At 43.7% G+C, this 16265-nt stretch overlaps 1 protein-coding gene across 1 annotated transcript; it reads right to left on the reverse strand.

The window, feature by feature from the left end:
- Window positions 1-752: 752 nt before the first annotated feature.
- Window positions 753-15902, reverse strand: LOC137257924 (BTB/POZ domain-containing protein kctd15-like). Its single transcript, XM_067795433.1, has 3 exons — window positions 15722-15902; window positions 11920-12140; window positions 753-3831 (listed from the first exon to the last, which is right to left on the reverse strand). The coding sequence occupies exons 2-3, from the start codon at window positions 12084-12086 to the stop codon at window positions 3180-3182; spliced, it is 819 nt and encodes a 272-aa protein (XP_067651534.1). The 5' UTR covers window positions 12087-12140; window positions 15722-15902; the 3' UTR covers window positions 753-3179.
- Between the last annotated feature and the right edge of the window lie 363 nt (window positions 15903-16265).

Consider the following 16265-nt stretch of genomic DNA (forward strand, 5'->3'; position numbering starts at 1 on the left):
AATTATGCCTCTGATAAAGGTTAAGTGATCTGGTCATGACACATTTAATTTATCATTCAAAGTATATTTTATGTTGGGTATTTCATTGTGTTCGACCAGTAATGCATGATGTGAGCCGGACTGGATTAACACCATTGCTTTCAAGTCTAATGTCAGGTTCTTCGAAGGAGTAACTCTGGTTTTACGTCGCTTTCAGCAAAATTTCAGCAATATCATGGCGGGGTACACGAGAAATAGCCTTCATCCCATTCCGGGTGTTCAACATGACGAAGAATTGTCGGTAAAGCTAGTTTTAGACTTATTGACAGTCTCTGTAGCAGTTCCTGGGCAGTATTATTTTCTCCTCTTCCCGTCACTTTCTGCAGTGCTCTGAATGAAGCATGTTTAGATTTTCCTCAGGTTAAATCTCTTGACTCACTGCGTGTTACTTTCAGTTTAAGCCTAAGAGTCCCTGAACCACGTTTCTTTTCCCTGCTGCCTAGCCCTCCCTCCCTAAAGCTTAAAAGAAGCAAGTTTAGGTTCTTCCGGTTCTGAATCGGCCACGTCTTTTCGACCTGTATTTACTACCATCAAAATTATATGTAGTCAAAAACTATGTGTTAGTCTATTTCAATTTAAACTGAAGTATTTGTTTGCATCAAAACTTTATATTCAGATGCATGATGTGGAACATGCGGAATGGGAGCGATGAGATATCAATCAGATCGATGCAGTCGCAAGGATCTCGTGGATATATTCTTGACAAAAACATGAAGATTTGTAAAGACGTTTAATCAGTCAATGGATTTCATAAGATCATAACATTGCACGTGACTAAAACAGACCACACAGCATGGATCAATCTACCTGTGACGAAATTATCTACTCCAGAGCTGTCTCACCAGGACCAGTACACCCCCCATTTACTAATGTATCGTACCTCCGTTCAAGGTTCATACTCGAATGGACGTAAAATACCCTTGATAATCGAAGATGGCGCGCACACTGCGTTCAACCATTCTGTGCTAAACACCGAAAATATATAGTTTACATACAAAAAGTACTCTGAGATAAGTCACAGCGATATTCCCTCTACAAAGTGTTTACTTATACATTAAGCTCAAGACATCTAACAAACATATGCTTCGTGAGTGAGTGATTGGATTTTATCGCCGCTTACGGCAATATTCCCGAAACATTAACCGACCATGATAAAGGTTTTGTTTTACAATTAGTGCCGTGATATTAATTTTAATAAAGGTAGACAAATGTGTAGTCATTATCATTAGCGTCGATTGATTGATGAAATGCAATCAACCATATATATTAACTCACCTGGAACGACTATAGTAACTTTAAATCGGCGTCACCAACGTACGCAGTAAGCTGAACCCCGTTCAAGCGCGAACCCTTTAACCTATTACGATGAATCCTAAAGGTACAGTCAGAACTGGAACACGGACTGCAAAGGTGACTTAAGCAGCTATGCAGAGTTGCGTCCCTTGCGTCAAGAACCTGTAATCGTGGGTTCTTGGCTTGTCTGCACCATACCCACGCTTACAGCGGCTGTAGACGTCTTACGGTCTACATAGCTCTTAGCACCCAGACCATACTGGCAAGCAGCGATAGGACTAGAATACCTACTGTTCGAAGTGGAGTAAACCTACCTCACTCACTCACTCTGACAAAAGATACAATTCCAACCCTATTTCCGAAGGCCGATTAATATACCTGCTTTGATATTTTTGCTTTTGATTGGCTTGCTCTGAGTATGTCTAAATCCACGTGTTGATTGACTTCAATCGATACTATTGAACTTCTTCCATGTACATTAATGATTATGATTTTGAGCAGCATGACAGCATGATACTAATACAAAAGTTATTGAGACAACTGGATCAAACTGAATACTTATTCCGTTACTTTGCGACGGATTCATCTCGTTTTTTCACAAAGTGTAAAACATGCATAATTACAAGGTTCAAATCCCCCGGCACTTTCAAGATTTCAAAAACAGGCACCGAATAAATAGACATGATAATACAAGAAGCATAAATATATGTACATATGCTCTCTACCAAGAATAGTTCAACAAACAGCAGTTGATAAAGAGTTTACATTATTAGGTGTGAAACAGATGCAATAATTGTCAAACCTCATTACTAATATACTACTAAAAGTGCGCAGACGACATTGATACTGGCTGTCCCTAAACGAGTTCCTTGTCTTCGTTGCGCTTTCCGAGAGTGCGCATCAAAGGCATGGGACCAGTCTGTAGCTGCCCCTAACTAACGTGATCACATGACATCGTGGATTAATTCAAGCAGTATGTGTATACATATGCGTCAGTTTAAGATATTTCCTAGTAGTACGACTTAACATCATTAATGGAAAGTATAAATACCTCTAATCATATGACTGAAACATTTAGCACTGTCAAAAGTACAGCTGAAAGGTAAGCATAACGCCCAGAGAGTGTCAACAAGTCAGGTCCACTGAAATCTCATATCACAGAACTATATACTTGCACGTCATGTACACAAAGCTGACCGCGTGGTCCGTACATTTAGCGTCGTAGTTCACCGCAGACATTCGACTGAATCACATAGCATAACGCCTGGGGGAATCCAAACTGAACGTAGTGCCGGTCACATGACAAAACACATTTTGGCTTTGGTTTCATTATTTCATCAGTTTCGCTGAATGACGTCTTCGAAAAACCCAAAAAAAAACAACAAAAAAATATATATTTCTCTGTATGTCAAAGAAAGAATGTCCGCCTTCCATCCCAGGGTCATGACTGCCATACGAGGAAGAATGTGACAGTCAATGGACTGCAATGAAATCATGTATTATCACTATTTCAGTTCGGCCCGATGTAGGGGAACGGAATACGACGAGCTGTTCCGAGTGTCTCATGACCTTGAAATTATCCAATGAGGGTACAGCGGCAGATACGCATCTAGTCTACGAATGGCTCCGCATGACTTCCACCATAATGGCGCGGAATTTGAAATCTGCTATCAAATGCCAATTGTTCTTAGGCATCAGATGACGCTAACGTCGACAACGACACAATTCGTTGTTACCTGAATCCGATATTCACCCTCACGGAATACATAGATTACGATCGCGTTATATGGGTACCAAGCAGTCTTTAGCTGGTCATTAAAGTTCTGTCCCTCTCGATAACATCAGTCTCAGTGTAGCGACTTGCAGTTCCTGCAGAACAGGTACTCGCTGAACTGCTGACCCTCTACGCCGCCTCCCGTCGAGGCTATTACTTGGAAATTGTGGTTTAAAAGTCTCTGGATAACCTGAATAGAATTGAGCTTACAAAATCCATTGAGGGGGAAACGAATCACAAAATGGTTCTCCATATTCCAACCAGAATTCCGCGTATCCATAAGTGCTGACGTAAGTTCCGGGAAAACTTCTTCCAAAAGTGCTCTCTCGGCACTTAACGAGATTCTCTCCCCTAGGTCAGGGCTGATACTGACTGCAATGCAATCACAGAACTCTGACGAACTGGGTTCCGACTTGATCTCTCGGACTGTTTGCATGATTGTCTGGTCTGTTGTCTGTGCGGGTTGTGTCACTGGACGCTGTTTACTACGTCGCGCAGCTTCAATGTCCCGGACCATTCCTTGGAGCTCAAAGAATCGCGATTCTTCAAGTAGTTGCTCCCACTCTGAGAAATCTTCTGGAAGACAACATCTTTGACAGCGCATGTAGTTGAGGATGTAGCGGAACATCTTCCCGTCACGGTCAATGAAGTAGTGTTGTTTCAGGCTGTCCAGCACGATGGGGATGCTTCCGTTGAACATCTTCGCCAGTCGCGAGTCGGGAAACCTGGGAACACCACGAAAACAACACCGTGTAAGAAATATGAAAATCGTGACCTTGGATATCGAAAACATTTCAGCTCAGTTCAGATGATATTTGAAAAAGAAATAGTAACAGATTCATTTATACAATTTGGGCTTTGGGGTAGCCCAGTGCTTAAAAGAGTCCGCTTGTCGTGCCGAAGAACCAGGTTCGATTCGCCACATGGGTACAATGAAACCCGTTTCTGCTGTGGCATTGCTGTAATACTCATAATAGCCGTGTAAGACTTCACTCACTCAATAAATGGCATCATTCATTTCAGCAAAAATTCAAACATATCTCAATTTTTAATTTTGACTATCTTTAACGACGTCGTCAGAATGTAACAAAAATCAAAATCAATGTTCAATTGTTTCCGGATTCGTCTTTAGGGACATCCAGCCTTATTAGGAACAATTTTAACAATTATTTCCGAAGGATAAAAACTAAAACACAGCTGATGAATTGGTCATTGTCAGTAGTTTCCAATACAACTGGCTCCCTGAATATACCTCACATAATTTCATGGTAAAAAAAATCCATGATAGCCAGAAGGCTTGTTTAAGTATCGAGTTATGGGCGTCTCTGACCGCGGCCTATCGACCCTCCCAGACGCGCTAATGCCCCCGGAAGCTTTGCATGCTCTTGCCTTATGTAGGCAGTAAAATATATCTTCTTTCTTCCTCATCGATCCCGCCACGGCGACGGAGGTGGTCGGGGAAAATGGACAAGTGTTTTCTGTGAAGCTCAGGTAATGGCGACTTGGACACGCCAGGGGGTGGAGGTCAGATAATGTAGCATGTTCGTGAGTTTTTGGGTGAGGATCGAAAGGTTTTACCTATGATTATACCCAAGAAGTGGTGCAGAGAGATGAATATTGATTGTTAAAGGCGGGCTCATTTAAGCTTTAAAAGCTTGCACTGCTTTTTAAATAACCTGGCTAAGATTCTACGTCTTCGAGTATTTCTGAATGGAAGCATAATAGATGTGAATGGCGAGTTGGATTTAGCGTTACTTTTATAAGACTCACTTGGTTGGTCGGTTGGTTGTCTAACGACGTAATCAGCAATAGTCCAACTATATGGCGGCTGTGTAAAAGAAGCAGGCAACCCAGTGATCGACATCATGATCATCGTTCTACGCAACTGTGATCATGTATCCACTAAGTCAGCGAGTCTCACACCTGATCTCGTTAGTCGCCTCCAACGACAAGCATGGGTTGATGATGACCACCTCAAACCCGGATCTTCGCGCGTCACTCAATTTCAGCTTGATAAGTGTATGGTAGATTTTGTTTCGTGAAAGATAAGAGCAATTCCATCGTGCCGAGAACCCACAGACATAATCAAGACGAACAAGGGATTCGAAAGAACGATTATATACACTGCTGCCGCCTCAATAATGAAGAGTAAGGGAGTGAGTTTAGTTTTGCGCCGCAATATCATGACGGGAGTCTCAAGAAATGGACCTCACATATTGTACCCAAGTGGGGAATCGATCCCGGGTCTTCGGCGAGATGAAGAAACACTTCAACCACTACGCTACCCCACCGCCATTACGTTAAGTTCTGAGCTAAGGCGATGGTATGTAAATAATCGACTCTGGACAAAACAACCCTCTGATCAACAGCATGAACGTTGATCTATGCAGCTGGGATACGATGACATGTGTCAAAAACAAAATCAGCAAACCTGACCACCCGATCCCGTTAGACGGATATTTCAAATAACGTGTAATCGATCCACTGGAGAGTAGTCACATCAAGACCGGAAGTTGAAAGAAACCAGTATACATATTGATATATACTAACGGGCAAAAGAAAGTATACACCAACGTTTGATGATGGCCAAACCTCAAAGAGTTTTCGATACTGATCTTACTGGTACATGTGCCATACTGTGATTTGGACGTAAAGCTTGCACTATTTCCACTGTTTTCAAAACAGAAACGTAATTTAAGTACAATTTACTTTTCAGGCATAAACTATATTTCCCCCGTCGGTTTACTAACTGCATTATGATCACCACTAGGTTTCTTCAAGAGAAGCCATAGACAATATAAGAAAAATAACTGAATTTATGAACGATTTTGGGAGCCAGACTCTCTTCTATTTTCGTGGGTAAAAGAAGCCATCATCAAACAGCAAATCAAATCAAGTACAGTTGAGGGATGTTTTTCTCCCATTATGTATGTCCATTATAGGTTGTCAGCGCCCGAGGGGACATGACACAATACATAGACTGTGTGGTACGGTCCATCTGAGCTTGGCAGCCTGGGTCCAGTTGCCTGGGGGTACATGTCCCTTGAGTGAACTAATTAACATCAACACCTTTCAAATACAACATATCACCCTAGGCACAATCTATACAAATATAGGTAAATACACGAAATGCAGTTTCAACATATGTTCCCAACAGCTGTTGTCTCTGCGAAAGGAATTTACGTGTGTAAACATTTCATTCAGCGAGATGTTTTCTGAATGTTTGTTTTGCGCGTTTATTTTTTGAATGTTTGTTGTTTGAGGCCGCAGGTAACGATTTGTTAAACGGTGGTCTTTTAATAGCCGAGTCTGGAGTCTGGATACAGTTACTGAGACCATCAGCATCGACCCGGGTCTTCAGCGTGACGAGCGAACGCCTTAGCTACTTGGCTACCCGCCCCCAAACTTTCAGTTGTGAATGAGTTTAGGTTTACGCCGCATTCAGCATTACACCAGCTATATGGCAGCGGTCAGTAAATAAACGAGTCTGGATGATTCAAAGATCACCAGCATGAGCATCGGTCTAGGCAACTGGGACACATGTCATCGGTTCCCATTTGCGCATATTGATGCTCATGACGTTGATCACTGGATTGTCTGGTCCAGACCCGATTATTTACAGACCGCCGCCATATACCTGGAAGATTGCTGAGTGCGGCGTAAAACTAAACTCACTAACATTCATTTACCAGGCATATTCCATTCATTTACCAACTAAATAAGACTTCATTGCACTAAATTGGTATCACTCGTCAGTTAATCTGATTAATTCAACATGGTCACTTCCACTGGGAGCATACAAGAACGCGAATGAGAAGTACTGCGTGACATCAAGGGAGCTCAAGAGTTGTGTCCCTTGGATAATCTATGATTCGGCTAAGTGGTCAAGGTGTGGCACTGAAAACGGAGTCTGAGTCAAGTACCTGTTTAGATGACCACCCATCTCCCACAACACCCCTTCGACGGCGATGAGGTAGCCCGTGGTTTAAGCGTTCGCTCGTCACAATGAAGACGCGGGGTCGATTCCCTATATGGGTACAATGTGTGAAACCCATTTCTACGTGATATTGCTGGACTATTGCCAAAAAACGGCGTAAACCTACATTCACTGAAGAGTGGCAGGCAAAGGTAACTAAACGTCTTCCGGTGCAGCACGACCCGGGACTGAACCACCGGCCTCCGGTTCTCCGGGCAAACACTCTAACAACCACACCACGGGGGTAACCTTAAGGGTTCAATCCTAGATACTCTGCAAGTATGAAGCCAAAGAGTACCACAGACGCGTGGGCGTGTTTCATCAAAATGAACGCCTACGATCAGCGTCCGATAGGCTTCCCCCCCAAGCAGCAAGCCGACTCGCCATGATGGAAAGTATCACCTAATAACACCCAAATTCAAACATGACCTTCACCTTCGTTAAATGGTAATAATTAAATACAACACCCACTAAAACGATATCTTCTCCCTGACACAACCGATGAAGAAAATATTGACTCGACAAGTGACATGGCTACTATAGAAATTCACAGCGGACGTAATAGGATCTACTCCACGCCAGCGTCATATACTGTTTGTATAGCTATTACCATCGCAACCAAACCGTGAAGACCGACTGAACATATTTGACACATATCGTATAAGCTCGCCATAGCACTAGACCAAGTTAGCTGGTCCCACCAGCTTATAATGTGTATACTGAAAGCGGATTAACAACTTCAGGGCATTTATACCTCCATTTGAGAATTCGCCCGGAGGCCATAGTAAATACCGGCTTGAAGCTTGTATTTCACCCGTCCTGGGCTCATTATAATTGTTCCTTAACGTCGTCTTAAAAAAGCGAGGGCCCGAAGAATACAGTTCGGTGGGGGACCGTCTAGCAAGAGGTATATTTGCCCTGGGGCATATCCAGACTTCATTACAATTCTGTCTGTTTTTTGTGCATGAAATCATCTTTGTGCAAAACCATTCTTATTTAATTATCCACGTTCCCGGGCCATGTCCGGAGGGCTTGGATCAAAGGCTGAAGCGATCTCGCCATGACAACAGAACAATGTGTGAAACTCCACCACTTCGGCAACGGGTATTTTCTAGCTTATGCTGTATATTACATCGGTTATGACTGCTTTTAGTAAAATAACACGCAAAGCCTTCGCAAATTGCCTGCCTCCAGAACGCCTTGCAGATTTGTGCGAATTGACGCGTCCGCGCCCGATCCCTCGGGCTTTTCCGCGTTCAGCCCGAGCAACCATAGCAACGACTTCTTTTGCTTCTCGTACACAAACAACATTAAACATGTTGCATTATGTTATAGACAGAAATCACTCTTTAGGTTTGACAGCCTTGGCTCTATCGACAACATTCACTATCCTGGATTTGAAAAAAGAACGTATTAGCCTGGGGCTCCCCCGCATCCCCTTATCCAGGGACAACGAGAGGGAGTCAATAGAATTCAATATCGTCCTGCTTAAAATACAACATGTCACAACCAGAGGAGCACACTTGCCGATGATTTCCAGCTTTGCTTCCAGTTCTGCTTGCAATTGAGAAGAAGGGGAGTAGACGGTACCCCTTGTTGACCCTCATTGCCGTGCCAAAACACCCTGAGGGTTAATATTTGGGCGACTTCCCCTCTATGGTGAGCGCAACTTTCTGCGAGGCATGAAGTAAAAGGATAGGGGTAGCGGCAAAGAAGGCTGTAATTATTTGTCGAGGATAGCCTTCGGCTACTTCCTCGGCCCTGTCGAATGGCAGGGATGAAATTGCGCTCTCAAATCAACACAAGTGCAACAACTACAATATACCGCTCCGATCACTCGTTGGCCGCGTTTCAACTGCTGTTTGCGGGATTTACATTTTAACTCTTTTAATCAATCCAAATGAAAACCTCTCCAATCAGTAATCGCCAGAAAACGACATCGTTTGATCTCTGGGGCCTTCACAGATGAAACGTGCAGAGTACCACGATTCAATTCACAAGTTTTTCAACATATTTCTGTCGCTTACATTCAGATACGCCAAGGCCAGGTAGTTCAGACAATTAAGAAGCGCTAACATTTGTCTCTCGGAGAATCAACCACTTCAGCAGACGACTTGACCAGAGTCGGACACAGGGCCCTGAGGCGATCCTGAGCAGGCACGATCTTCCGTCAAACCCTCTCCAAATCAACAACGATCAATGACTTCAGTTTTTAGTTTGCCCTCTGTCTAAAAACAGTGTGAGAAAGTGGCCACCACAGAAAGCAAGTGGCGGCAAAAACTCGGTATTGATCGTCTGCCCGCCGCGGACTCAGATGGTCGGAGGACGGCAACAAATGACAATTGCTTCTACTTAGGGCAAGAGAGTCACTTAGCTGACAAAGACCTTCGAGGGCACACCCTGGGGTCGGGGATCGGGATGGGGAGAGGGGAGGAGGCAGGTGGGGGACAACAGAATTTAATGTCCCTCGGGCTACTAGACGCGCCTGCAATGGGTACATGAAATTGCGTGCAGCCTGTTTCTGGTTTAACTCGTTAGTACCCAGCTTTGTCGTCATGTCGGTTGAATGGTCTTATTCTTTGGTGTTGCTTGTTCATAACTTTCGGCAGCCTCAATTAGTTCTCGAAAGTACGTAATAGGCGTTTATAGAATAGTGTAGAATTACGTGTTTACCATTCATGTTCAGCATAGCAGCAGGTCTGAGTTTCACGGACATACCGGCACACTCGTGTTTCACCCACATACCCGCCTACCCTTTCCCTTTCACACACATGTTCCCACACCCACCGGTTTACCAAGTTCTCCCTACATGTGATCTTAAAAATTCTCCCAAAACACCAGCTAACCACTCTCCCTCCACACACCAATTCACGATTCTTCCACCACCATTTTCGACCGCCATAGGTCACCATTCTCCACCACACCAGTTCACCATTTTCCACCACGGACTAGATCACCATTCTCCACCACGGACTAGATCACCATTCTCCAACACACACCAGTCCACCATTCGTTTATCCACACACCAGCGCACCAATCTCCACGATACACCAGCTGACCATTCTCCCTCAACAAACCAACACACCCTTGCCCCACCACTCACCAGCTCAACATTCCTCTACCCACACACAAGCTCTACCGCTCTGATTTCTCAAAAGGGCAATGAAAACTGCCGTCTTTGAGCACAAATATACGACTGCCAGATACCGTTGCACGCGATAAACGACGGTCTCCCAGAAAGGACCAGACCGCTTACTATATTGGTCTCATAAAACCCTAACGAAGACCTATTTCCAGATAAAGTTTCCTGTCCTAATTCAAACGACTCATATTCAATAAGAACAGAAGCACCAGGACTTGCCGAATCTGGCATTCTGGGAATAGACTGGGATGACACTAACACCATTGTCCACAGATTTAATACGTCCACGCACATGCGCACTGCCACTTACACGGCCTAAACCATCTCGGGTCATTGTACACCATCTGATATAGCTTCTCTCTGGCTAACTGAAAGGACAGCATAGGTGCAATTATCCATTATTTATGTCCTGATCGATGTATATATTGGAAGCTGTGTCTTTAGACGTCTTTTGTTCCGGTCAACCATATATGACGCTTCAAAATGTCAACCAGCTCAAAGACTGCCCACGCGGTAAAACACTCAGGCTGATAGTTCCTGTCCAATTCCTGGCGATACCCGACCTGTAGCACAGGCTATGTGAAAATATACTTTTGTTTCAGACCTTAGAGTCGTCTAATACTTTGTCATTAAGGGTATTCTATTGGTTAAAGTACCGTAGACCCCGGTTCAGTTCCCCACATAGGCATAATGAGTGAAGCTCAATTCTGATATCTCCTGCTGTGATACTGCTGAATATTGCTAAAAGGGGCGTGGCACTGCGTTATTCACTAAGCTGAAAAAATCCACGTTGGATTTGTTTTTAAGACATGGTATGACTATTCCCAGAACTGCAGCAGCGACCCAGCTCTCCGTGGGACTCCCATGTACACAGTGAGTGAGTGACAAGCATGTTACTGAATATCAATTCTAACACGAATCTTCACGGCTCACCAATGTAAACAAAGGAACTACACAATTGGAAATACTTTTCAGCTTTTCACCATGACAATGACCACTTCAAGTGTCATTTATCTAGGTGTAGACATGTCCAAAGGGAACCGAAATACATATCAACTTTTAATAGCTGTGTAAGATGAGTCAAATAGTCTTATGGTGCTCGGATGTAGCAACGGCTCTACGGTGGCGCATGGAACTCTGGGTAGCAGAGTGTTTGCACACGCTACTTCGAACCCACTCAGTATGGAGAACGTGTCTATATCGTGAATGATTTCGACAATACTGTTGTGTGTCGAAGCTAAGAATGAATGAATAACGTGAATATATTTTTTGAATTAATGGGAGAACTGTTGGCCCTTTCACCCTATTTGCTGCCCAGAGATGCGTCGGTTGAGTCAGCAAGAAACCTAAGGGTTCAAATCCTATATTCACCAGGATCCCATCCAAGCTCGTGGAATCACAGAAGCTGTTAATGTGTAACACTTGAATCACCTCGTCTTGCTTCCAAGAATGCAACTGAAATACTGTTCAAAGCAGCTAAACCAAAGTCAGTCGTGCTTTCATTCAAGGTGGTTGGGTAGCACCATGGTTCACGTGTTCGCTCGACTTAAAAATCCCGGGTTCTGTTCCCAACAGGGTACAGTGTAAGGAGCGTACTTCTAGTGATCCTCGACGTGATATTACTGGAATATTGTTAACAGCGGCGTAAATTCGTATTCACTCACTGTCACCCACCTCTCTGCTTATTACACTCACCTCGTGAGAGTTTCAAGGGACGACGTGTATATGACACCGCCCACGTCAATATGGACCGGGGCAGTATATCTTGTAGGGGTCGCTGGACAGGGTACACCGGAAATCTTGTTAAAGTGGCCATTGGGGGTTGTGACAGATGAAGGTCGTGATGTGACTGGGGACGACATGTCGTGGTGTACGTCACGCACCGTGACGTCAGTTCCGGTCGAAGGATCAGCAAACTGCAACATCAATTTTGATAGTATACAAAAAAGTTAAATAGTAACTATAAAATGTCCTTTATGAAACACCGAGTTGAAAAAAATATACGACGAAGCATTATTATTTCGAAGTATGTTTTCACGCCGATTTTAGCAATATTCCAGCAATGTCACGACGAGGACGACTGAAATTGGCTTCACACATTATACCCATGTGGGAAATCGAACCCTGGTCTTCGGCGTCACAAGTGAACGCTTATGACACTAAGATACTTGAACGTCTCCATTATTTCTGAAGGTTAACTAAAGGTAGGGTATGTGCAACTAAAACAGGGCAATTGCGTTTCGATATAAGTTCGATTAAAATGTTGAACAGTTCACAAATGACAGTATGTTCCACAGATACCTACACTGGCCAAAGGTCACTTTAAACCCTCAAGCCTATTAGTGTGACTCGATATCTATCTCTAATGCTGCATAATATGCCATATTAAGTTTGTGGTGAGTATCTGCCTGCAATTATCAGCAAACCAGATAGATACGACTATTTGTACATGGACAAGGTCGGCTGACGCGAGGGAAGATGACAAATGCTGGCCCCCAGGCTTCAGCAGCTGAATCATCGAGGGCAGGCAGCCATAGGTGATGTACCTGCATACCGTGGTCTCTGTCTCCTCGTGACTCGTCCCTTTAGAGTCGCATGTGTAGGTCTCGCATACTTGGTATTGGTTGGATACTGCCTGGTATTGATTGGGCACTATCCGATATTGGTTTTGGTATTGGTTGGGTACTGTCCGGTATTAGTTGGGTACTGTTTGGCATTGATTGTTGATTGTCTGGTATTGGTTGGGTACTGTCTGATACAGGCAAGGTACTATCTGTCCGGTATTGGATGATTAGTGTCCAGCATTGGTTGGGTACTGTTAGGTATTGACTGAATCCTGTCTGATCTTGTTTTCATACGGTCCGGTATTGGTTGGGTAATGTTTGGTATTGGTTGGATACTGTCTGATACAGACAAGGTACTATCTGTCATCGCTGAGGTACTGTCTGGTATTCAGGTTTTAATTCCCAGGTACCGCAAGGTGCTATCTGTCCGGTATTGGTTGGGCACAGTCCGGTATTGGATGGGTACTGTCTGGTACAGGCAAGGTACTATCTACCATCGCTGAGGTACTGTCTGGTATTCTGGTTTTAATTCCCAGGTACAGGAAGCGGACTAATGGTAGAGGTGTAATACTGTCTGCTATAAGTTGGGTACTGTCTGATGAAGGTTGGGTACTGTCTGATAAAGGTTAGGTGCTGTTTGCTATAGGTTTGGTACTGTCTGAAATAGGTAGGGTGTTGTCTGATATAAGTAGGGTACTGCCATATATAATTTGAGTACTGTCTGTTGTAACTGTGGTGCTATATCATATATGTTGGGTACTGTCTGATACAAGTAAGGTGCTCTCAAATATATTTGGTCCAGTCTTATATACGAGAAATACTGTCCGATGTATGTAATGTTCAGTCTGATGTAAGTTTGGTACTGTCTGATATAGGTAGGATAGTGTCTGGTCTAGGCCGGGTACAGTTCGATGTATGTTGAGTACAGTTTCGCACAGGTGGGTTACTGTCTGATATACATGAGGACCTGTTTGGTATAGATGGGATATTTCTGTTCTCATATATGCGCGTTATAAACCAGACCTGGTATGGAAGGGTTCTGTCAACACTGATATACACGTTTATGTCAGGCCTCGCGTATACATCAAGCCTGATATAGATACAACAAACCTCGAGTACACAGCACAGTACAATGTCATGTCGTCGTAGCTATCGCCAGTGGTTCACGTCAACCCGCAGTAGCGACGGGTGATCATGACCATCCCACGTGACCGTGCAACCGATGTCCGTCTCTGTCCACTCACCTGTTGACCCAGCCGACATAACTGAGTGACTCTGGTTCCACGCAGATTTTAGCAATATTCCGGCAATATAACAGCAGGAGACATTAGGAATGAACGTCACATATTGTACCCATGTGGGAAATCGAACCCGGGTCTTCGGCGTGACGAGTGAACGCTTTAACCACCAGACTACCGTGCCGCCATCCCGACCGACGTGGGTTAACACGTTAACAAATGTGTCTACAGTCAACAATAAACAACTACACAGCAAAACATAGCCCAGTTAGGAAACACAGTTATTTAAAGTGAATGTGTATAAACACGATACACCCATTTGATTTGTGATACCTCTAAGCTAGCCATACAGATAGATAAACACATTTCACGGATGTACTATTGAATAAATCCTTCTGTTCATTGAAAGTTTTACCTACGCAAGAAGTCCACTCCTAAAACTCAGTGTTACCAATTATTTAAAGTCATTGTGACAAACACAATACACGGATTTGACATTAAATATTTTAAATTAACCCGTCCATACGGACAGACAAACGTATCACTACATATCTCACGGATGTGCTGCAGGAAAGTCTAAATTTCCCTGAACGTTTAACCTAACGCAAGTATACACTTAAAACAAAACATTCACAGAGCAATCGGGATATCGTTCTACCAACGTTTAAACTGTTTGATGTCATCTAGAGCCAGGTAACCAGGACCAGCTGGTGGGGCGGGTTTTTCCGCCTGCAGTGGTACAAAAAGAGTGGTTACTTTAATGTTCTCTAAAATGGTTTGAGCATACCGTGTCATTTTATTACAAAAGTCGTTGAGTTCATTTTGTATGTATATTTCCACGACTGAACATCCACTAATACTGGTCTTTGATTAACATTTAGAAGCAATGCAATTTAAAGGGTGAAAATGTCTGAATGTTAACTGCTGCATAAGCGGGACAAGATGTTTCAGAGTATATTCTTATCATCACCTGATGATGAAATAAGAATACACTCCAAAACGCCGTGTCACGCTCATTACTTAATATGAATTATTGATAATCTTGAATTATAAATATTAAATTATTTATGTGAAATATTACCTCAAACAAACTCGACCTGTCAAGAGAGAAAATCGCTAAGTTTCGATAGTCTGCTGATCCAAATCGGTTCTGGGACTCTAGGAACATGTTAAGCTTTCGTATTCCTTTCCTTAATATACGTCTGAAGTAAGGGTAGCCGCTCAGGATTCGGGTAAAGTTTACCATGTAAACATTCATTGTTTACCATGAAAACATTTACTGTTTGCCATGAGAACGTTCATCAGTGCGTCGCTTGTCTGGACCAAGCTTGGCTGAGGAAATTATGATGTAATCGAAGAAACAGGTGTTGCGCGAAGCTGTGTAGGGCATTAATGGGTATTTGTCTTACTGAGAGTTTACCTGTGGTGTTGCAAACCTAGCCATGTTCGTTCACCACAAGCTGAAGAATCGTTGAATTTCCAGTGAGTATTTTTAACATGACTACCTGTAGATGTTTTATATACAGACCGCATGAACTCACCCAAGACAAATCAACATTTCTGAAACGGTGACACAACCCGTCTCGTCTGCTTAATTTCAACCACCTTTTGAAACATGGTCTTGAAATAGCCATCGACAAATTCACATATTGTTTTAGTATCACATTAACGTAAGAATAATTGCAATTAACTTACCTTTGAAATAGACCACGATAATCCAGAAATACGTATGTAAATTGAGTGATGACTGAGCGCGCGATATACGGTCTGCTTGCGACCAGTGTAGGCTGCGAAATGCGCCCAGACTGACGGGGAAACTGTTCTCACTCCCGGGTTTTGGCCCCAGGGCAAGTCCGTATTTCGCGCGAGCCTCAGAAGCCAGTACCATAGCGACGCCTGGCGCGGACAAACTGCAATCGGGGCTCGCACAAGTGGATGTGTGGTTGAGGAGGGGGAGGGAGGGTAGTAGACGAAGTCGTCATATTATGCCGTAACTCCGCCGACCTGAGGGGCAAAACGTTCCTTTGAAATGTTAGCTTCGCTGTGAGGAGCCAGCGGAGCGATACCAACCCGCGTGAAATGAGTTAGGGATACGGTATCGACGGTGGCGGTGTTAGGAGCTTTTAGCCCATTGATTTCTTCTGTGCAAGATATCGCTCCTACAATAGCGAGTAATTACACGTCTCTTTTAATGCAACGCCCCACTTACCCTGCAATAACCCCTCACCTACCTGTCTCC

This window comes from Haliotis asinina, chromosome 12 (genome assembly GCF_037392515.1).
Source record: "Haliotis asinina isolate JCU_RB_2024 chromosome 12, JCU_Hal_asi_v2, whole genome shotgun sequence".
NCBI classification, from domain to species: domain Eukaryota; kingdom Metazoa; phylum Mollusca; class Gastropoda; order Lepetellida; family Haliotidae; genus Haliotis; species Haliotis asinina.